This window comes from Clarias gariepinus, chromosome 21 (genome assembly GCF_024256425.1).
Source record: "Clarias gariepinus isolate MV-2021 ecotype Netherlands chromosome 21, CGAR_prim_01v2, whole genome shotgun sequence".
Classification (NCBI taxonomy): Eukaryota; Metazoa; Chordata; class Actinopteri; order Siluriformes; family Clariidae; genus Clarias; species Clarias gariepinus.
Window position 1 is genome coordinate 23,845,140 of NC_071120.1, and position 23,963 is coordinate 23,869,102.

The 23,963-nt window shown below is 36.7% G+C and overlaps 1 protein-coding gene across 2 annotated transcripts; it reads left to right on the forward strand.

Annotated features, from left to right (window-relative positions):
* Window positions 1-2,187: 2,187 nt before the first annotated feature.
* top3b (DNA topoisomerase III beta) lies at window positions 2,188-23,789 on the forward strand. 2 transcript variants are annotated; one of them, XM_053480404.1, is made up of 18 exons: window positions 2,188-2,272; window positions 2,356-2,442; window positions 7,661-7,792; window positions 8,433-8,539; window positions 9,939-10,013; window positions 10,094-10,290; window positions 10,619-10,775; window positions 10,902-11,015; window positions 11,099-11,189; window positions 12,312-12,466; window positions 13,507-13,612; window positions 13,756-13,902; window positions 14,025-14,198; window positions 15,664-15,792; window positions 17,184-17,333; window positions 19,320-19,420; window positions 22,139-22,340; window positions 23,220-23,789. In XM_053480404.1, exons 2-18 carry the CDS (start codon window positions 2,373-2,375, stop codon window positions 23,696-23,698), a joined length of 2,586 nt encoding a protein of 861 aa, XP_053336379.1. In that variant the 5' UTR covers window positions 2,188-2,272; window positions 2,356-2,372; the 3' UTR covers window positions 23,699-23,789. The 2 variants fall into 2 exon arrangements, with proteins under 2 accessions (XP_053336379.1, XP_053336378.1); XM_053480403.1 differs by having other exon boundaries at window positions 2,217-2,442.
* Window positions 23,790-23,963: the final 174 nt, after the last annotated feature.

Sequence of the window (23,963 nt, forward strand, 5' to 3'; positions counted from 1 at the left end):
TCATACAAACCTAAATAATTCTTTTGACTATGTACAGCTGCTTTGCGGCAATGAAAATCGCTAAAAGCGCTATACAAATAAAATTGAATTGAATTGAATTGAATTGAATATTATTTCCTTCACTACTGCGAGTGACACTATAAATACATGTGAAATCTCTCTGTCTGTTTTTTTTTGTCTCTGACTGCCCTTCTCTTCTTCTGTATCTATCCATTTCTCTCTCTCTCTCTCTCTCTCTCTCTCTCATTTGTACAGAAATCGAGAAAATGCAAAGCTAATCAAGTTGACAGAGTTCAGTAACTCATGTGTGAATGAAGTTGTTACTTCTCTGGTCTGTCTGCGTGGGTTTCGTAGGGATCTCAGGTCTCCTCTTATTATACAAAAATGTGAATTTAATGTGTGTGTGTGTGTGTGTGCAGCCACCTTGCACTCAGAATTCCTATGATATCCTCCAGATCCTTTGAGACCCCTGAGAATGAAACGTTTACTTAAGATGAATGAATGAAAAAATAAATATGACCGCTCTGTTCCTGTCAGCTTCATTAAATAACAAAAAGCCAAGGCCAGGCTTTGATATAGGAAACAGCAAGCAACAATTCATCCAATCTATTCGTCTGTTTGATGGACATCAGTCGCACAGATAGACGTTCATTCTCAAGTAAATTCAGAAGGTCTTCAGTTTCAACTGTTTCCACCAAACCCTCTTTAGTATCCATAAGTAAGACTTCTTGTAAATGTGTCCAAAGTGCACATGCAAAATAAAAAAATTATATACATGCACATTAAAAAATTATAATGATAATATATATGAGTCAAAACTGATCTACACGCCGGTTATATTAAAACTTCTGTCACGCTTTCCGTTCGAGGCTACCGTCGTAACGTGTTACATCCGTTTATTTGTAATTGTGGTGCCAGCAAAAATGGTTGCTGCACTTGTAATTTGCACAAAAGAAGAGTATTGTGCAGTGATTCAGGTTTTTTTGTGATCTGATGGTGTACCTGGTGCTAAAACAACAACTTGTTGACAGAGAGACAACATAAATTAAAAAGCTTGAGATTATGTTGAAAAATGATGTATTTGTCTTTTACAAAGTTACTCACTCACTTATCATCTACAGTATACTGCTTTGTCTTGTACACAAGGTCATGAGGGGCCTGGAGCCTATGCCTTAGGGGACAAGGTGGGATACACCCTGGGCGAGGTGCCTATACACACACACACACATACACAAACACATGCTCATTCACACACTACAGGCAAGTTGGACGCGCCAATTATCCTAATCTGCATGTCTTTGGACTGTGGGAGGAAACCGGAGAACCCGGAGGAAACAAAAGCAGCAAACACGGGAAGAACATGCAAACTCAATGCACACAGACTCGACACGGGAATCGAACCCGGACCCTGGAGGTACGAGGCCACTGTGCGTATCACTACAAAACCATGCCACCTTTTCTAAAAGGTTAAAAAAAATTCTCACTGTTGTATATTGCTAATATATAATTAACTATTAATATAATCATATAAAAAAAGTTATTTTTAACCGGTAACTCTCGAATCATTTTTCCACCTGTTCAAAAAAATAGGTTTGAAAATACTGAAAGCCTAAATTTGAAATGCTATTTTATTTTTCTATTCAATTTATACTGTTAGTATTCTATTTTTTTTTCTATTTTATTTTATTTTAGTTTATTCTTTATTTTGTTGTTTTTTAATTTTTAACTTTGTACTGTCCACTTGCTGCGATGGCAAAACAAATTTCCCACTTGTGGGACTAATAAAGGTTTATCTTATCTTATAATTTTTGTATATTAAAAGTATAAAACTTGTGTTAACAAAGCAGAATAGCTCTGTATGCCTAAACTAAACTACACATGAATATACATGAAAATTATTAATTTGTAATGATAAAAAACAAAATGTGAGTGTTTTGAGTGTTTAGATTTGACCAGTTTTAAAGAAAGGGTGTGTGTGAGAAACTTCCTAGTTAGCTACCAGTATAGCTGAAGACATGAAGAGACATTCAAATAAACATACATAAATACACAATTTATATATATATTTTAAATATAATTTTATATACATTTTAAAAACATTTTTTTATATAACTTTTTTAAAATAAACAATAAAATCTGTATTGTGCTTTGGAATGACTTTGCGTCGAGTACTTTTATTTTGTCGAACTCTGACCCGGAAGAAGAATTGTCGGCTCGCCCACGGTTAAAAAAAATACACTGCTCAGTTTGTAATAGAAGTTGGACTATAAAGGTTTAAGCTATATATTTTATAATATTTTTATTATGAATTTTTAAGCCAGACCTAATTGCTGTTGGATGTGTTTGTGTGAGAAGGTATAACTAGTGCAGAGATGAGGACAGTGCTGATGGTGGCTGAAAAGCCCTCTCTGGCTCAGTCCATCGCCAAAATCCTCTCTAAAGGTGAGTGAGAAAAGGTATTAAATTAATAGTTACTGCTTATTAACTTGTTCACACTTGCAGCCATGATATACGGGCATAAAAGTGAGTATTAATAGTTGTATGCAGGTGTAAATAAAAGGGTGACTGGTGTAAATGCTGCTTAAACCTTTTCTTCTGTTTGAAAGTAAATTTTAAATGAAAACATTGTCCATTTATATTAGAATATTTGCTGGTAAGAGTGAATTTATATGAAATTTATTTATTGGTTGATTAAGTAATTTAATATTTGTGGAACAGATACCAAAATCAACATCATTCCTCTTTATCTACAGTATATAAATAAAACAAAGGTTGTATCTGACCATTGGTCAGGACTCGCTCTTTTAATGATATCTTTACGTTTTATATGTTGAAGGACCCGGAAAAAATTCTGTCTGAATGTCTGTCAGAGTTTATTGCAACTTTGCCAGCTCCTCTGTATTTGCATGACGTTAAACCTGTGCCATGAATGAAATCAAAATGTTACATAGAGGTAAAGTTATAAGCAGTTACTCTATGTGCCAGATTATGTCAAAGCATCAGGCTTTTCCCCTTGAGGTGGGTGTGACTACGTACATCACTCAACACCGTCAATGCGATAGTTTACTGAAATAAAACCCAGAAACGACAGTAATGTGCCTAGAAACCGCCAAATCATCAAGAAAGAGAAACCAAAGCATGACACAGCATGGCTCATTCCAAAAAGAAAAATAGACTATGAAAACTGATTGGACAGATTGATGTATGTTTATTCTTCCAACATGAAGTTTAAAATCGGTTTTTCATATGTTTTGAAACTGCGGTGTTAATAACAAGCAGCCATGTGAAGCGCCACTAGGAGATAAAACATGAATTTTTAAAACAAACATATCCATAGCAGTCGGAGGTGAGGGTGTGTAAAATACCTGAACTGAGAGCCCCGTGTAATGTGCTAAATTGCAGAATTGAATGAAACTTGTGCAGTACTTTGATATCTGCCTGAAGTGAAACCTGCACGATAAGTGAAATCAAAATGTCGAGTAAAAGTGGTGTTACAGACAGTTATGTGCTGGATTTAAGAATTAAAAAAAAAAAAAAAACTACTAATAAGCTACTTGCTCAATGTAAACAAACACCTTCACCAATAGATATTAATTAAAAAAGCTAAACTGAATACTGTATTCAATTCTGGGATTAGTTCATATTTACATTGCTGAAAATTATGAATACTTATTTTTTAACGCCATAAAAATGTGTTTCTGTTGCTCCACTTTGTACATAATCGTTAAATCGTTTATGTCAATCAAACTGAAAACCAGCTATTTCTGGTCTCTTTTTTAAATGTACAAATAGTTCCAAGATCCAGGTTCGATTCCTGCCTCAGGGCTCAAACGGTTAAGGCTCTGGGTTTAATGATATACGAAAAAAATAAATAAACATTCAAATCGTGTGCGCTTCTCTCAGAGTGTGTCATGCAGCTTTTGGAAAAGGTGACTGTCTAGCTTCATGTTTCTCTGAGAAGGTATTGTACCCTTCTGTGTAGCTAATACAGAGAATGTCTGGTAGATAGGAATTAGTCCTGAGCAAATTGGGGAGAAAGTAGGAAATATAAGAAATGTTGGTGTTATTATATTATACTTTTAAGCTTTATTTAAAAAAAAAAGTGTCGAATGAGTAGTTGAGTCAAGTCTTCCTCTTCTTTTTTTTTTTTGCTGCATTTGTGACTAATGCATTATTAATTCAAGTTAAAAAAATAGGATTTAATGTAGCTTAATATAAAGTTTTTTTTCAGTACCTCTGGCCCAAATGATCACCTTCAACTGCATTTCAAATATGATTACATATACTCCAGAAGCAGTAAAAAAATAGACGAGCGATTTCATTTTATTTTGAATGCTTTATTAATCATAAACATTGACAAGCTTTCAGGATCTAACCGACACGACATGAAGATTACAGTGAACGGGGCGTTTCTAACAAACAGGACGACTGCTGCTCAGCTAAAACAGTAACAAAACATCAACCTAAACGAGGTTTAGTTCCGTCTCGCCGTCGCGCATATGCATGCGATGTTGACGGACTCGAATTCCATGGAATGATGCAGACATCCCGGGTTTCTCCTGAGCACTGGGATTTTAATAGAGATCGGGATGCTCTCCACGCTGAGGCCTTCTACACCGTTGCAGGAGTGTTTGGTTAAGCACACGGCTTCGTGGATGACCTGCGGGACGCGGTCCAGATCGATTCGCTCGCTGCGGAGGAGAGAAAGGCAGACTTTCAGGCTGATCCTGGAAAAGTCAGTGTGATCAAAGTGATGATGTATTAAGAGACGGAGAGGTGTGGGGTGCAACACAGGGGGAACAATACAAGGCTTTTAAAAACTTTGGATTGGGCATTTCCAGATTGCCTGTGGGTGTGTGAGGGTATGTGATTGTTCCTTGCAATGAGTTGGCACCCCGTCCAGTGGATGTCCTGCCTAACTTCCCTAAGATGATCCTATACAGGGTACATTTTATAGACGATGGATGGATAAAGTGTGCCGTTCATTTTGTTAGTTCAAAGCTACTTTCTCTAACCAGTTCAGTTTCAGATTTGCAATATTCTCTTACCACAGTAACTGCACTTAAAATTGTCCCCTTGTGACATCACAGAGGGATACAAGCAAAAGTACACAAATACTGCTTTAACAACAGCACCAGAATAACTAAACACTTCTGAAAAAAAAAATCATTAATTCTAACATGTACAATATAATTTCAAAAAATTTCTAATCAGGATCAACAAAGCATTATTTTGTAAATATATCACGCTTTATAGGGGAGTCTTCCTCTCAATCAGACGTGAGACCAGACAAACGTTACGGTACTCACATGTATGTCCATGCTGCCAGGCTGCGCTCGTTGAGGCGACTGGGAATGCTGGTAACTTGTGTGTAGTAATCCGTCAGACTGGGTATACAGGCGGGGGACACGGCCTCGTCCACCGCGCAACCCACAGTGGGACTGCACAGACTCGGCACCCACATCAGCACAGTGAGAGTGAGGAGAGACAGAAGCTGAGAGATGGAGAGAGAGATGGGAAAATAATTATTGGAACATTACTAATAATAAATTGTGCATCATGTTTTAACCCGTGCATTAATTATCTATAAGAGTGTCCATCTTCTTTATATTTATTAAAATCACTTGAAATTGGATGATGCTTCAATTTAGATTTTTTCCCCCTAAATATCTCTTATGTTTAGGAATGAGTAAATTAAAGAATAAAAAAATTATAGCTAAGATATAGCTCAGAAATTGATTGATTATTTTTTTTTATTAAAAACTTTACAGCATAACTCATAAAGGACATAAAGTGTCTACAGTAGTTTTAATTAATATTTTTTACATTTTATATTGTTTTAAATTAAATAAATAAATTATATTTTTTCTAGAAGGTTAATAAAGATATTTGAAAAAAAAATTTTTTTTTAAAGTCTGATTTGTTAAACATGGAGAGCTAATTCGGTTTACGATACACACGGCATCCGAGACATCTTTACAAATAACCAATAAGTGAAATAGGATTCAATATGAGAGAATCCAATTCATATAACACAGTCAAGATAAATGAATAAAATTATTTCAAAACATCACATTCATCGAAATCTTTCTTTTGATTTCTGTTGCTATCTAATATGTGCTTTTTGTCAGTACTGCTAAATATTATATATATATATATATATATATATATATATATATATATATATACTGAATCCTATTTCACTTATTGTTTATTTGTAAAGATGTCTCGGAATTAGCTCTCCATGTTTAACAGATCAGACTTTTTTTTAAAATAATAATTGAATTAATTTAAATCATTTAAAATGTCCCTTTCTAAGGAAAGCGGAGTTCTCCGAGACACTCACCTGTTGCATGTTGATCTGTAGTGGAGGACGTGGACAAGATGCTGTTGAGTTGCCTGACGTTAACCCCGAAGCTCAGTCAGTCTGCAAGACGAAGCTGATGCCGTTTGCTTTCCTATTTATGTGACTTGACTAGGGCCCACCTGAGGTAACCCGTGATTTTAAAAAAGGGCAGGGGACGGTCAGGTCACTTCCTATCCCACATTATGGTCCCTAATTTGCAAATTAAAAGCTCAACCTTGAGACTTTGAGTAGGACATGACAACAGAACATTTAACCCATTGTTACTGGTCAACGTCATCCAGCTCTTTGAGTTGATGTTGATGGAGTGAGTAATGGGGAAGGGGATGGAGGAGGCTACCTCCCCTCCCTCCGCTCTTTCACTCGTTCATCCACTGGTTGCAAAAACGGAAGCGTGTCCAGCTGTACGTGTGCTCATTAGGAAGTATTCAAATGATTCAGAATTTAAATAAAATGCTTGAAATGCACTCACAGCCGAATTGAAGTAGTCGTTTAAGAGGTTAAATGACTGGCCTGCGTCAATTAAGAAAACGTTGAACTGACTGGAATCGGGCACAACTGCCCAGCACATTATTAAACCCTGGTAGGATAGTGCTGACTTGTCAACTTCATCGATTGGTGTGGTTGAAAAAACAATCATGAACGGACGTAATCTGTGATCACAGAAATGCTTCATGAAGTTATTCAAAAATCATAAAAAATAGACAGGGGAAATTTGCGCCATGTTAAACAGTCAACATAAGAGAAATTTTCATACACACGCTGTGTGACGAGAACTCACGGGATTTGGATTGAACAGCTGTGTGTCCATTAAAAAAACAAAACCTTTTTAGTGAAACTAATCAGAAAAAAGCTTTCAATTTGTTAGAAAGTATAAAGATTGAACTTTAGAGTAATGGAAAAAGGTCTTGTGGTCTGATGTGTCAAGACTGAGCCTATTCCAGAGTGATGGGCGTGTCAGGGTAAGAAGTGAAGCGCATGAAGCGATCATGCATAGTGTCCACTGTACAAGCCTCTGGGGGCAGTGTTATGATCTGGGGTTGCTTCAGTTGCCCAGGTATAGATGTGGTAATAAAATGTACTGAATGAACAGGTTATCATATCTGTACGTTTTTCTTTTTGTTTTTTTCTTTTCTTTCCCTGATGAAACGGCCATAGCCCAGGACTCAAATTGTTAAAGAGTTGTTCTGTGAGCATGAGGAATAATTTTTACCACCAGATTGTGGGCAGTAATCGTAGTCTAAGGCTGTTGAATTAAATATCTTGTGCAATCATAGCTTTGTGTGTTTTTCACAGGCAGCTGTTCTAGCCGTAAAGGTCTGAACGGAGCATGTTCAGTGCACGAGTACACAGGATTCTTCATGGGGCAAAACGTGCGCTTTAAGATGACGTCAGTCTGCGGTCACGTCATGAGTCTGGATTTCACGGGCAAGAGTTTTACATCTTTAAAATCCCTTTTTTTTTCCCAATCCAATTTTTTAAATAGTTTAATGTGTAAATATTTGGAGTTCATAAAGTGATTTAAATTGTTGATTTTTATAATTTTTTTAATAAATTCGGCATCATTTGTTTGATCATTTCGCTCTTTATTATTATTTATGAAAAAAAAGTATATAAATGTTCACTGATCAGACATAACATTTCGACCGATCATGTACTGTATATTGAATAGATCACTGCAAAATTTGCTCTGATCCAGTCATGCAACCATCACAATTTGTCCCTTATAACAGTAGCTATATTTTCGATACTTCGTTACAATGGTGGCTAGATGTGGTTGGGATATAGTGGGCAGCAAGTGAAGATGAATGGGAAGCAGAAAGAATGAGCAGTTGTAAGGAGTTTAGTGAGTCACTTTGACAAAAGACAAATCGTGATGGGTCAGAGCAAATCCAAAAACCAGTTCTGATAAAAAGGTGTCAATACACACAGTGTATTACTGTGTTTGTGGGGAAAAAGGGGGACCTAGTCAATACATTAGGCATTGGTCATAATGTTGTGGCTTATTGTTGACTTACTATTTTGTCATCTCTTTTGACACATTCTGTGTATTTTTTCTCACTAATAGGGAAATACAATAACTGGGATAAAGTGGATCCTGCTGAACTCTTCAGTAAAGCACCGACTGAGAAAAAAGAAGCCAATCCTAAACTCAACATGGTCAAATTTCTGCAGGTACGCTTTCCTAGAGGTCGCATGTCAAAGCTTAGTATGATAAAGATTGAATTTTTGGTAGAAAGCAGTGTCACGATGGCCTTGCAACTCTGGGGTCAGGGTTAAATTCAATTAAATGAAAATGAACAAAAACAAAAAATTGTGTCACAGTGGCCCTGCAATTCTAGGGTCAGGGATCAATTCCCATCATAGGTCTGTTTGCGTGGTGGGATTTCTCCGGGTAGTTCACTCTCTTGCAGTCCAAAGGCATACAGAATAGGCTAATTGGCGTTTCCAAATCGCCCGTTTTGTGTGCGCGCGTACGTGCATGCATGCATGCGTGTGTGTGTGTGTGTGCTTGTGCACTGCAGTGGACTGGCACCCTGTCCAGGATGTATCCTGCCTTGTGCCACAAGTGTCTTGGGACAGGCTTCAGGCTTCTCACGACCTTAAACAAGATAAGCGGCATAGGGAGTAAGTGTAGAAAATGGCAGAACACTTGACAAAGATAATTGTTATTTTTTTTATTATTATAAAAATTATATTAGTTGGTCATTTGATTTGACAATTTTTTACATCTGTAAAATATTAAAGCTTTTACAGATTTTTACCAATATATTGTGATACTTATTATATATAAGAGTAATACCTTCGGGAATGGCGATATTATAAAAATTATCCAGGATTAGGTTCCATTTATTTTGTCTTCGGTACATGATGAGTACTGATACTCACAGAAATCAGCGTTACTTTAGGGGGTGTGGCTAAAGGCATTATGTTGCTGAAAATTGTACTTCAATGGTTTGTGTGATGAACAATAACACTACACAGTTTTATCTTTCCACCTAAGCAAATCTTACTGTAACAGTGTGACATTATAGCAAATAAAAATGTACAGTTTAAAAAGTTTTTTATTTATTTTTTTCACAGTGTGCAACCTTACATGTCTTTTATAATGTTATTTTACTATTGCGATATTTTATACATGTGTGTAAGGCATTTTTCCAGAATCTTTGGTCGTTAATATATATATATATATATATATATATATATATATATATATATATATATATATTAATGACCAAAGGTTCTGGAAATCTTTATATATATAGAATGACAAATTTTACAAATTAAAGAAAGAAGCAGTTCAGTTGTTCTGTTCTCTGCAGGAGCATCTCTTTAGTGTTCCTGATGGCATGCCTTATCACTACATGTCTCCTCAAAGTGAAACATCACTACAAATCAATCTAATCTTACTCTACCTGTTAATCTTTTATTATTGTATCTTTTATTGCTCTTCCAGGATGACCCCACCCTGAATAGGTTTAGCGATTAGGAACCAAAAATTCATGCTACACCTAGTACTTTTTGGTTCATGTTTGAACCAGTTCTCATTTTTTGGTCTGTTAATCTTTCATAGGTTGAAGCTAAAGCTTGTGACTATGTTGTCTTGTGGCTGGATTGTGATAAAGAAGGAGAGAACATCTGTTTTGAGGTGAGTCTCACTCCAGTATATTCGATAACACTCACATTGTTTATTTAGCAAATTAATCATGAGTGAACATTTTGATTTAGGTCTTGGATGCCATCCGGCCGGTGATGAACAAGCCTTACGGTAACGAGTGCACCGTGTATCGGGCCAAGTTCAGCTCCATCACAGACACGGACATCTGTAATGCCATGAACCGGCTGGGAGAACCCAATAAGAACGAGGCTCTGTCTGTGGACGCTCGGCAGGAACTGGACCTTCGAATCGGCTGCGCTTTCACACGGTATACATACTCTCTGGAAAGTGGAACTTTAGAAGGAGTAAAAGAAGTGCACTTTTCTGGAATCTGTTTCTTTATATGTAATAAATATGTGATGCTTATCTTTTATATTTGAGATAGTTTTAGTTCTAGAATTTGCTTAGAGGTGCTAGAGTGGCATAATTTACTATTTTTAACCTTTAACGTTTAACGAGCCAGTACAATCCAAGTAGCTTTGTTCTCTGATTGGCTGATTATTTTTATTACTGATGCTTTTTTGTTTTAAAATAAGAAATGCCATGTGTTTTTAATTCAATCCTCATCCTTAATCCACTCTCATTTCTTCATTAAGCTTCCAAACCAAGTATTTCCAGGGAAAATACGGGAATCTGGACTCCTCCCTAATCTCGTTTGGCCCATGCCAGACCCCGACGCTGGGGTTCTGTGTGGAACGCCATGACAAGATCCAGTCCTTTAAACCTGAGACGTACTGGGTCATCCAGGCCAAGGTCAGCGTCCAGATTATAATTACCAGCAACAAAAGCACATAGTAACAGTGATGTATACACATACATTGAAAAGATTTCTTATTTTGAGTAGATTTTTTTTTGGTTGTTGTTTGTCTTGGAACGCAGGTGTTTAAAGGGAAGGAGAGCGCGATCACTTTGGATTGGGATCGTGTGCGGGTGTTCGACCGAGAAATCGGACAGATGTTTGTCAACATGGCAAAGTCAGCAAGAGAAGCCCTGGTGCGTCGTCAGTCTCGGCCTTGCTTTTGAATGTCACTGTTGTAGAGAATTCTGTATGTAATGACATCCGTCTTGTTTCACAGGTGGAGTCGGTCAGTAAGAAAGAGAAAGCCAAGCAGAGACCTCTGGCCTTGAACACAGTGGAGATGCTAAGAGTCGCTAGTTCTGCTTTGGGTAAGAATCCACTTACAGTAAGAACACATCCTGTTATCATTTTAAAAAAGAGTGGAAACTATCAGTCCCAAAAAGCAAAAGTGTAATAATTTACCCTGGTTTATTTACCCTGTTTTTTTACCCTGTTTTTTTTTACCCCCAATCTTTTACAAATACCACAATGGCTCAGACGGATAAGGCTCTAGGTTGTTGATTTGGGGATGAGAGGATCTAGGTTCGAAGCCCACTGGTTGGGTATTATGGGGTGTGGCGTTACCCTGGATGCAGTGCTGGTCCCAAGTCCCGATAAAAATGGGAGGGTTGCATCAGGAAGGGCATCCGGCATAAAAACCTGTGCGCAGATGGGATGGTCTTCTGTGACGACCATTCGACAGAAGCAGCCGAAAGAAAGTTTTAGTATTCCACCACAAAATTCAAATAAAAAAAAAAAATGTTTGTCTGCCAGAAAAGGAAGCAGCACATAATAGAAGCGACCACTTTGCACTTTTTTTTCACTAACTACTGTTTACTGAGCTTCGTGGCTATTTTTCCTTTTATCATGGATACACCTTTGATCTACAGTGCATAAGACTTATGCACAGTGCTGTATATTTTATATCATAGTTCTGAGTTCGAGTTCTCTCGTTACTCACATTATGTAGCTATCCTTGTCCTAAAAAGAATCGTATTCTATCAGTCTTACATGACCTAAATACGAGGACACACACAGTTAAGCACACGGAAGACACCCAATTGATCAACTAGTGAGCCAAGATTAGCTAGTCACCTGGATAACACAACTGGAAGACTGGAGTGGGTGACATCATAGCAAATTAGATAACTACATAAATATTGGTTTAGGCTTTTCAAGCACTCTAGTACTTTTTCCCTTTTGTGTCTAAACATTATGATGTCTATTAGACTGCATACCTTCAGAAACTTCTAACTAATTCATTTCAAGAAGCTCTTTGATTTAAGAAAATAAATTATATTAATTCTAGTGTGACATATAGTAGGAGCGTTATGTTTCTAATAATTTTATCCACTGACTCATTAAACATATATATGCAGTATTTGTAACTTTTGTTCAATTTCAAGCATGTTTCTGTGTTTTTATGTGCGTGTGTGTGTGTGTGTGTGTAGGGATGGGTCCTCAGCATGCCATGCAGGTAGCTGAGCGCTTGTACACACAGGGCTACATCAGTTACCCTCGTACCGAGACCACCCACTACCCTGAGAACTTTGACCTCAAGGGGACGCTCAGGCAGCAGGCCAACTGTTCTTACTGGGCTGAGACGGTGAGATTTATCAGAGACATTAGCAGGTCGTAATATTAAGCTATGTTCCCACCATGTCGTGAACACAGTAAGAACTTGTACAACTTGGCAGAAACGTAGCACCGAGTGGAGCTGCTAAGCTTTTTTTTTTAATAAGTTAAAAATCTGATTAGACATAGGAATAACTCTGTTGGATGTGATCATGAAAGTGTGTGATTGGAAATTAGTGACAACATGATAAAGGTATTGAGAACATGACAGACGTGGCTAGGAAGCAGTGTGTATCTGATAAATGCAAGTTTTTTTCTATTTTGTCCCTGTTCCTAATGCGTTGCTTGATATTGAAATACATTTTTTTTGTTATAACACAGAAAACATGTGTGCAAAGTTTATGCAACATAGAAGTGACCAACCTTGCTTCTCTAAAAATGTCAAGTTAATAAGCCATTTTGGAAAGATGATTTTATATGTGCCCCAAAAATGGCTATTTTTCAACAATAAACTGTCTCGCTTCAAATAATAATAATACTGTAAAATGCAAATTATTTATATTTCTTCGAGTATTAATATAAAAAATTTGTGTAAGCTTCTAGAAGCATGTGACCTGTAAAAAAAATCCTGCTTAAATTAAAGCATTCTGGTTTTGGTAAAAGCTTTAAAAAGTAAAAAAAAAAAATCTGTAGCGTCCGTAACCATGTCAAATTCATGTTGCAATATCTTAACAATTGTGCATTTAAGAATAATACACTTTTCAGGTTTATGTCTTTTCATGTCCAATCTAAATTGGAGTTTCATCTGAATGACAGTTAAGATTATTGAAAGATTTGAATTCAAAAAAGTTCTGGACATTACAGACATAAAAGGGCATGAAACTGTATTTAGCAAGTTTGTTTCTTTTTAACTGATGAAATATTAATGTACATGCAAATTAACAAAAAAATTACGGATGGATCTGGAGATAAGAAGCAGTAAATACGGTGTTATATGATCCTGTCTGAAAATTCACTTTTTTACTTTGGTCTATATACTGTAGGTGATTTTACCATGTTTTATGAAAACAGGTGAAAGCCCTAATCGCTGAGGGCATTAACCGACCCAGGAAAGGTGCAGACGCAGGAGATCATCCTCCCATCACCCCGATGAGGGCTGCCACCGAGAGCGAGCTGGGTACGAATACACACACATATACACACACACACACACACACACACACACATATATTGTACATACGTGTGTCATTTATTACTGTTGTTAGACTGAATTAACTCATGTACGAGTGTTGAATTTTCCACGCTGCTTCCTCTGCACAGGCAGTGACGGGTGGCGTTTGTATGAGTACATCACACGTCACTTCATAGCCACGGTCAGTCCCGACTGCAAGTACTTACAGACCACTATCGCTTTCCAAATTGGCACAGAGGGATTCTCCTGTATTGGCAAAACTCTTATTTCTGCGGGTATGTGTACTCGCGCATTAACTGTTTGTTTGAGAAATATTTCTTATCATTAGTGACGCCACCGTGATGCTAATTATCTCATTTGATGTATGAATTATATTAACAACAATAAAATCCTCCAGGTTTTACAGAGGTGATGCCGTGGCAGGGTATTGCTCTTGAGGAGGCTTTGCCGTCGTGTGAGAAAGGAGACGTGTTTACAGTCGATGAGGTTAAACTGCTGGAGAAGCAGACGTGCCCACCCGACTACCTCACCGAGGCTGAGCTCATCACGCTCATGGAGAAACATGGCATCGGTGAGGGAGGTTCAACTGAGACTCAGTTTTACTATAGGTACCGTATGTACCTAAGACCTAAGGCTGGAATTCTAAACACCGTCATCTGATCATCCTGGAGTTCTTATGGTGTTAATTTTATAAAGTTTTACTGTAAAAAAATAATAATAATAATGTTCACACATCAGTTTGATGTAAATGATAGCAAAATATATTTACTAGCTGATTGAATAGAAACATCTGTATCATCATCATCATCATCAAATTTAATTGAATTTCTTTATTTTCATTGTACAACAAGATTTAATGCAGTTAAGATATAAAAGGAAAAAGAAGCAGAATATAAATATATTACAAATGGTTGATGTGGAGGTGGCTTACTGTAGGGTGAGCAATATTACAGTATTCTAGTGTAAACTTACAGTGATTTGGTTAGAATTGTGTAGAATTTAGTGGCCTCGCACCTCCAGTGTCGACGGTTCGATTCCTGCCTCGGCGTCTGTGTTCATGGAGTTTGCATGATCTTCTCGTGTTTAGTAGGTTTCCTCTAAGTACTCAAAATTCCTCCCACAGTCCAAAGACATTCAGATTAGACTAACTGACTTATCTAAATTGCCCAGAGTGTGTGAGTGAATGTGTGTGCTTGTGCCCTGCGATGGATTGTGCCCCACCTCGTGCCCCGAGTTCCCTGTGATGTATGACCCTGTACAGGATAAGCGGTATAAAGAATCAGTGGGAGTGAAAAGGAATAGTGCAAAAAATTATAACTTAGCAAATTAAAATATTTTAAATATAGTTTTATAAATTATATTTCCTAATTTTGTTACTATTTAGAGATTTATTTCTTGAAAGAAGAAAACAAATATTTTCCAATAGAACATGAAAAGTAAAATAGTGCTAGTAAAATTTGATTAGAAATAAGGTTAATAAGCTTAATTTTGGTTTGTGGTAAACTTATTTAAGAAAGTGTAACGTTTTATCTATATTCAAGATATTTTCACTTGCTAAGATATCATTTTTAAAGCGGTGTTCTAATGAAAAGATAAACAATAGGGAAACGTAGTAAAGTTTACATAATGTACCCTGTACAAGAAAAAAAAAAGTGTTCATTTTGCAGGTGGATTTTTTTCAGGCCACTGTATAAACTTTACAGCTTGTACCTGAAAATCATAGGAGGTCAGCTGTCTCTGAAATAATCAACCCAACCCATCTTTCATGATGTGTTTTGTGAACATGTACTAAAGCTCTTCGTAAAATTGACGTGATTTTCTGCTCCCGATAAATGATTGTTTATTTATTCATTATTGAATAACTGTGTGAATGTTTATACAGTATGTACAGAGCGGTACATATATAAAATAGCCTGGGAGTGTTTATCATGCTTTGTGACTGTAGCTGGTATTTTGTAATATGCTACACCATTTGTATCCCAATTCAGATTTTTGTCCTTGTTGTTTTTCCTTAAATCTTTTCGTACTATCTTCAGGCACTGACGCTAGTATCCCTGTTCACATCAACAACATTTGTCAGAGGAATTACGTAACCGTGGAGAACGGACGCAAACTCAAACCCACCAATCTGGGAATCGTTCTGGTTCACGGCTACTACAAGATCGGTGAGTGAGGAATGAGGTAATGCGTTGAAGATGTGTTGTATGTTTTGCGTATACATGTGTTTATATGTTTGTTTATGTTATGTATATTGTATCTGCTTCAGGTGACAGGTAACACTTTGTTAGTTTGTTATTAAATGCTTGATAAAATGATGAGGTTTTGTAAAGACAGAAAATACACACTACGTGAACTTTAACACTATCATTAGGTGTGTTAGATCTTTTATATTTTTCTATATGTATGTATATTATTCTATGGATATATTGTACAGGATATCTAAATATCTAAGCTAACTTGTGCAGAGATATTATTACAAGAAATCTTACATGTGAAATAAATTAAAAGCCCTTATTGCAAGTAAATATCTTAAATTATCGGGAAAGTTATGTTCTATTTCCTATTAGGGATGTCAATATTAATGCGTAAAACTCAATGTCAAACTCATGTGATTTAATGTACTGTAGAAATTTTACACACAAATTAATCATATGACTTTATAAGTATTAATAATACTTATATACTTCTGATATTTTATACATGCACAAACTACAAGTATAAATCTTACAAGTATTTTACAATTGTGATTAATCGTGATGAATAACAGCGTAAGACTGTGATTATTTAGATAATATATTTTTTATCCAATTGACGGCACTAGGCAAGGCAAGTTTATTTGTATAGCACATTTCATACACAAAGGTAATTCAAAGTGCTTTACAGAAGAAAGAAAATAAAAAATAAAAAGAAAATAATAGCAATAAAAAATTTTTAATTATTTAAAATTTGATTTAAAATAAAAATAAACAGTTAAAAATATAAGAAACATGAAATACAGTGCAGTCAGTTCGGATGTAGCACAGTGCTTATTTAATAAATGCACAGCTAAACAGATATGTTTTAAGTCTAGATTTTAATGTGATTAATGTTTTAGCATATCTGATCTCTTTTGGAAGCTGGTTCCAACTGCGGGCAGCATAATGGCTAAAAACAGACTCACCTTGTCTTGTTTGAACCCTTGGTATTTCTAACTGACTCGATCCTAATAATCTGAGTGGTCTGTTAGGTTAATATCCAGTAAGCATATGTGCAATGTATTTATCTTAGGCCATTGATGGATTTATAAACGAGTAAATACAAAAAAAAACGAGTACCTATTATAAGTATATTGTAAATCAAACCTATTATCCAGCCTCTTTTTACATGTCATGTTTTGTTTTTATTGTGATTCTATAAATAAATAAATACATGATTTAGTATTTAATAAAATGTGGCTTGAAATCTGACATCTTAATATTACAAAAGAAAATACTAAATAATCTAGTCTGTGATACTTCAAGACTTTTGAGTCTGATCAGTGTGTGTATGCATATGTATATGTGTGGGTTTGTGTTAGATGCGGAGTTGGTGTTGCCCACTATCCGCAGTGCAGTGGAGAAGCAACTGAATCTTATTGCACTGGGCAAAGCAAACTTCCAACAGGTACTGCAGCACACGCTGGACATCTTTAAAAGGAAGTTCCACTACTTTGTCGATTCTATCGCTGGTAAGTGATTCTTGTCTTAGGATGGGTTTGGTATTATAAAACAGATTGCTAAATAATACACTGCAGCTTTAACTGTCGAACACGATGGCAAGGTTTTCATTCTTATTAGTGTCATGTTAGTTAAGTTTTTATAAAAAAAAAAAAAAGGTTCACTGTTTACAAAAGCCTGTATGTAGCAGGGGAGACGATTACCCACAATTCCACAGCGCAAGAAAGAGCAAAAAAAACATTGGCTCAGTTGTGATCATGAGACGCTCGGCATCAAAACAAGAAGCACATGATGCTCGGTCATCTTTGCAAGTCTTTGCTTGTCTTGCGGAACACTCGCAAACCTCGTTACTCGCAATCCGAGGTTTCACTATACAACAGACTTTTAGGTCTATCATTACCTATGACTTGTGGAACTGAGGATTTCGATCCAAAAAGCTCGATTCATATCAGGCTGCTTTTTACCCAGCTATTCATCTGTTAGTAATTAAATGTTAATTATAACGCACATTTAAAACACTGTTGTACAAAATGCTATATACGTACTTGTCTCAAACGTTTTAGATAATAAATTGCAAATTTTACCCATACATAAAAATATACAGGAAAATATCTTTCTGATAAATACCTTTGATTTAAAAAATGGACACAGGTGGCATGTTCCAGAGTCTCAGTTATTTGTTCAAGGGACAAGATGGGAACCAGTTTGCATTTCTGTACTCTCTGTCTGCTAGCTATAGACCTACATAGCTAGAATCTGCTTCAGGAACGTATTATTTCTAGCTTTTATTTATACAGAACAGGAAATTAAAAAACTCTATCAAACCACACTAAGAGTCAGAAACCGAACAAAGTTTCCAGTTTAGTGCATTAAAAGGTAGTCTGTAATGTAGCAATGGGAATAAGTAAATTCTATGTCATATTTCAAACAAACACGTGTGAATTGTGAGTTCAAATCTTTGGCCCAGCATGGCACAGAAGCTGGTCAAACCTTTATGATTGATATAGGATGTGATAAACTTAATGCCACCTGGAAGGTTTTTATGCCATGCTTAAAATTCAGACACTTTTTTTTATCCACTTGTGAAATTTGCACACAACGTAGACTGTTTAGTTTATATATATATATATATATCTTTATATTCTAATTTTCATGTTCATATTCTGCTGTTAATGATATCTTCGATATATATTCTTTGATACCTATATTTATTTCATTTTATTCTATTTTATTTTTACTTTTAGTGGCATTCATTGGGGGACAGCAAAGAAAGAATTTCAGTGTATGGGGAACACATGTTTCTTTACTGTGCATATGACAATAAAACTTGAAACTAGACAGAGTGATGTCCCAAAACTAGTCTGAATCAACCAGTTTGAGTGACCATGAACCACACTGGTCTGACTTTAATTCACCTCACGTTAGACTGAATAGCAGTAATGTGCAAGCCGGTTATAACTTAATTCAAAGATAGTATTTGCATTGAATTTATTTACATTTAATAAACTAAACAGTGGCAACTTGGTGGTTGTGGAGTTTGAACCTGGGATCTTCCGAACGGTAGTCCAATGCCTTAGCCACCACCAAAAAATTTTGCACAGCAAAATGCCTTTTTTTTCCATTTGCTCTTTGTTTAGTCCGAGGCTGCCCAAGGTTTGTTTTTTACCATCTGATTTTTTAATAATTAATTTTGATCTAATCTGTGTTTTTTATTTTTTTGCATTTAAAATGTTTTTAATTAATTAATTAATTAATTAATTTATTTATTTATTATTTTATTCGTTCATTTCTTTCATTCGTCTGTTTATGCTTTATTTATTGTTCTTATTTTTTACAGTTATTTTTTTCAACTTATAATTTCTATTTATAATGTTTTTATTTACATTTAATATCATTTTATTTTTATATTATGTGTCATGTATGAACAAGGGAGCATTTCAGATGTAAAGCAGGTAGTCTGATCATGCATAATTCTTCAACCTCTCTGCATTCTGTAGGTATGGATGAGTTGATGGAGGTGTCATTCTCGCCCATCGCCGCTACAGGGAAGCCGTTCTCACGCTGCGGGAAGTGCCATCGCTTCATGAAGTATATTCAGGTCTGTATAGAGGCGCTACTGACTTCTTGTAATGGTATCTGAATTTAGGATTGATATACCAGGCAGCTGACTGTCATACAGTTTGCTTGCCATGTATGAGGCTGTGTAGCCACAGACTGGTCAGAGTTGACCCCCGTCCATTCTTACAAATGGGTATATTAACTTTATTAGAACTAAAGCTTGAAAATTCAATACATGGAGGCCCCATCTCATATTTTGCAGGACTTTTTAAGGATCTGCTGCTTATGTCTTGGTGCCAGATAACACAGCATACTTTCAGAAGAATTGAAGTTCATGCCCCAATTCTTTAGAGCTTTTTATTTGGATATATACAATACTACTGTACACAATATTAAGCAGGTGGTTTTATTGTTATGGCTGAACGGTGTACACGCAAGCAAACATTTTCATTCAGTTTTCCTTCTTGTCTCTCTTTTTTTTAAACATGAATCACATCAAGTAATCAGCATGACATAAAGGCAGTACATAGCTTTTTGGTTTCATTGATGCTTTGAATGACCTTCAGCAGTAGAAATGTGGAGCTTTTAAAGCCTCCAAGGACGATCCCACTATTTTTGTTTTTTTAAACTCATGTTTTAATCATAAATGCGGCTCGTTAGTTCATTCTTGTTTCATGGATTAAACAGATGCTCAGTGATTTAATTTTCCTTAGTGACGTAAGACCAGACGTTGACCTTATTTGGCATGTTTTTCAAACTATTTAAAATTGCTGACCTTATTAATTCAGCTATTAACTTGTACTTCCTGTGGAATCAGGAGGTGATGTTGAGCATGGTGTCCTAATGTTTAAAGTCCTGGAGTATAAAGTTTTATAAATGAGAGGAATATGTTTAAGTAAAAAAATACGAGCTGAACTTATAGTAGGTAATGACGTTTATGGTAGTGCAGTATATAAATGCAGTATAATAATACAGCAGTTACTGTTGTGTCAGTTCTAACAGTCTATGACTTCTGTATGGAATGTATATAGTCTTATGCAAAAGCTTGGGTACCCCTTGATAAATAACAGATTTTGGTGAATTTTTAATTGAAAAGATGTACAGAGTCTCTCTTGGAAATAAAATGCACAATATTTTCGGCAAACATTGATGCATAGCTACTCCTTATGGCATAAATTTAACAAAAATAAAAAATAAAACAATATTATAAAAGTTTGGGCACCCTAAGAGTTGCAAAGTCTCAGATTTTTTTTACAAGGTTTCAGACCTTAATCAGCTCGTTAGATTATTTCAAAGCTTTACAGACACTTTGACTCTTCAAACCTTGCGCATACACCTGCGGACACTCGACCACCATGGGTTTCTCTAAGCAGCTGTGTAAGACTCTGAAAATAAAAGTTATTAATGCCCACAATGCATGAGAAGGCTATGAGAAGATAGCAAAGCGTTGTCAGCGTGCAGTTTCCACAGTGAGAAATGTAATTAAGAGATGGCAGTTCAGGGGAACTGTGGAGGTGAAGGTGAGATCTAGAAGACCAAGAAAACTCTCAGAAAGAACTGCTCATGTGTTGGTCAGAAAGACAAATCAAAACCTCCATTTGAATGCAAAAAACCTGCAGGAAGATTAAGCAGACTCAGGAGTAGTGGTGCACCAGTCCACAAGACCTTTTTGGAAAAGTCAGCAGAAGAAAACCTTACCTGTGGCCCTATCATAAAATGTCATACAACGTCAAAAGTATGCTACAGAACATCAAGCCTGATGCCTTTTGAAAAGAAGTGCTGTGGACTGATGAAGTTAAAATAGAACTCTTTGGCCACAATCAGCAAAGGCATGTTTGGAGAAAAAAAGGCATTTCATGAAAAGAATACCTTGCCAACTATTAGGCATGGGGGTGGATCTATCATGCTTTGAGGTTGTGTTGCAGCCAGTGGCACAAGTAGAGGGAAGAATAGATTCCACTAAATACCTGCAAATTCTTGAAGCAAACATTACACCATTTGTAAAAAAAAAAAAAAAAAAAAAAAGATAAAGCTGAAAAGAGGATGGCTTCTACAACAGGACAATAATCCTCTATGGAATACCTCAAGAGACACAAGCTGGAGTTTTTGGAATGGCCATCACAGTCCGTTGATTTAAACAACATTGAAAATTGCATGTAGATCTCAAAAGAACTTGTAATGCAAGATGACCAAAAAATATTACAGAACTAGAAGCCTGGGAGAAAATCCGAAGTACAAGAATAGAAAGACTTTTAGCTGCTTATAAAAAGTGTTAGCAAGCTGTGATATCTGCCAGAGGAGGTGTTACTAAGTACTGATTATGTAGGGTGCCCAAACGTTTGCACAGTGCCACAATAATGTTTTTATTTTTTAATTTTTGTTTATCTTATGGCCTTAAAAGGAACTATGCATCAATGTTTGCTGAAAATATTGTGCATTTTTTCCATTTCCATGAAAGACTGTGTTAACGTCTTTTCAATAAAAAAAAAATCACCAAAATCTGTTATTTATTAAGCGGTGCCCAAACTTTTGCATAAGACTGTATAGATTAGGAAAATTAAGCCTTTATTGTAAGACTTATACTTTATTATAAGAGTTCCAACAAGCCTGAGCTGATTCAACTTACCTGAATCTTTTTATTGACGTGAGCAATTTTGCTAATTAAGTAAAAAAAATGTTGCTTAGTTTTTCATTTTCACGTTTATCCTGAATTCTTTCACTCCCAGCGTGTTAAGCATATCCTGTGTGTTTTTGCCAGGCCAAGCCGAGCCGTCTGCACTGTTCACACTGTGATGAGACATACAGTCTGCCCCAGAACGGAGCAATTAAACTCTACAAGGAGCTCAGGTGTCCTCTGGATGAATTCGAGCTGGTGCTGTGGACATCGGGCTCCCGCGGAAAGAGCTACCCTCTGTGTCCCTACTGCTTCTGCAACCCTCCCTTCAGAGACATGAAAAAAGGTAATGGTGGAGAATGTGAACTCGAGTAGTTTGCTGTTGTGCAAGTTACCTTTAAAGATTGGACTAATAGGCAGAGACCACTCCTCCTTCACTTGGATGTGTTAATAGGTAGTAGTTATTGTATTAATCTGTTTTGTCTCAACTAGTCTTCTAATTAGGTCTCATAGTTAGCTAGTTAGTTTTTGTTAATTTATATAGTCAATTTATGTTGTATGCATGTAGCACACTGGTCCTGGAGGAACACCGTTTCGTTTCACGGTGTATTGAACTGTATATGGTTGAAATGACAATTAAACTGACTTGGACAGGCAGTCACAAAGACTATGCCTAATTCACTGGCACTGACAGGCATAAAAGTTGTGTAGCCTAGAACTGACTAACCCTAGGTACTATGGCCACAGCTTTTTCACTAGGACTGACAGGCAAAATGTCCACGCCTCCATCAAGAGACTCATGCACAAGGACCATTTTACTTGGATTGAAAGGCACAACATCCATGTCCCTCTTTTATAGCAACTGACATGCACAAAGGCCACAACTCTTTAATAGCAACTGGGGCACAAAGGTCACACGCCCTTTATAGTCACTGACAGGCACAAAGGTTAAACCCCTTAACAGCAACTGACAGGTAAAAGGGCCACACCTCTTTTATAGCAACTGACAGGCACAAAGGCCACACCTCTTTTATAGTAACTAACAGGCACAAAGGTCACATCTCCTATATACTAACTGACAGGCACAAAAAAGAACAGTTTTTTAGTTAAGCTGACAAAATAATTTTACAATTTTTAAACATTATTTTGTCAAAAGATTCTTTAAAAGGAATGCAACTCATTGTGTCTCTGTCTCTTTTATCCCCACCTGTCTCTATCCCTGCAGGTATGGGGTGTAACGAGTGCACTCACCCTTCCTGTCCACACTCGCTCAACTCGCTCGGCATTGGTCAGTGTGTGGAGTGCGAGACAGGCGTGCTCGTCTTTGACCCCAACTCCGGCCCTAAGTGGCGCATGGCCTGCAACAAGTGCACCGTGGTGGTGCATTTCTTCGAGCAGGCTCACAAGGTGCAGGTGTCTCAGGAGAGCTGCGATATATGCGAGGCTTCCCTGGTTATGGTAGACTTCCACAAAGCACGCTCGCCCCTAGCCGACGGAGAGACGCAACACACCGGCTGTGTTTTCTGCGACCCCATTTTCCAGGATCTGGTGGAGCTTAAGCATGCAGCCATGCGCCATCCCATGCACAGAGGAGGCGGGGCTCGCAGGGGGAGGGGGAGGGGGAGGGGGAGAAGACCCGGAGGACGGGGCAACCCTAAAAAACCGAAAGACAAAATGGCTGCCCTGGCTGCGTACTTTGTATAAAAAATACATGTATAGAGCTCACAGGAAAAGGTGGAAGTTGTTCTGAGGATGTGGGCTAGAAAATAAGTCAATAAACTTTTAGTTACACTTTCACGTTGTGCTGTGTTCCTTATCTCATGTGGTTTCAGCTACATGGTTTTGACTGAGTTTGACTGAATGGTTTAAATCCTCTATTTTTGTTTTTAACCTAATGTCTAACCGGCAGGAGTATTTATTTGTTTTCATTCTTTTCTCAGTGAAGAGAAAAAATTAACTACCAATGTAG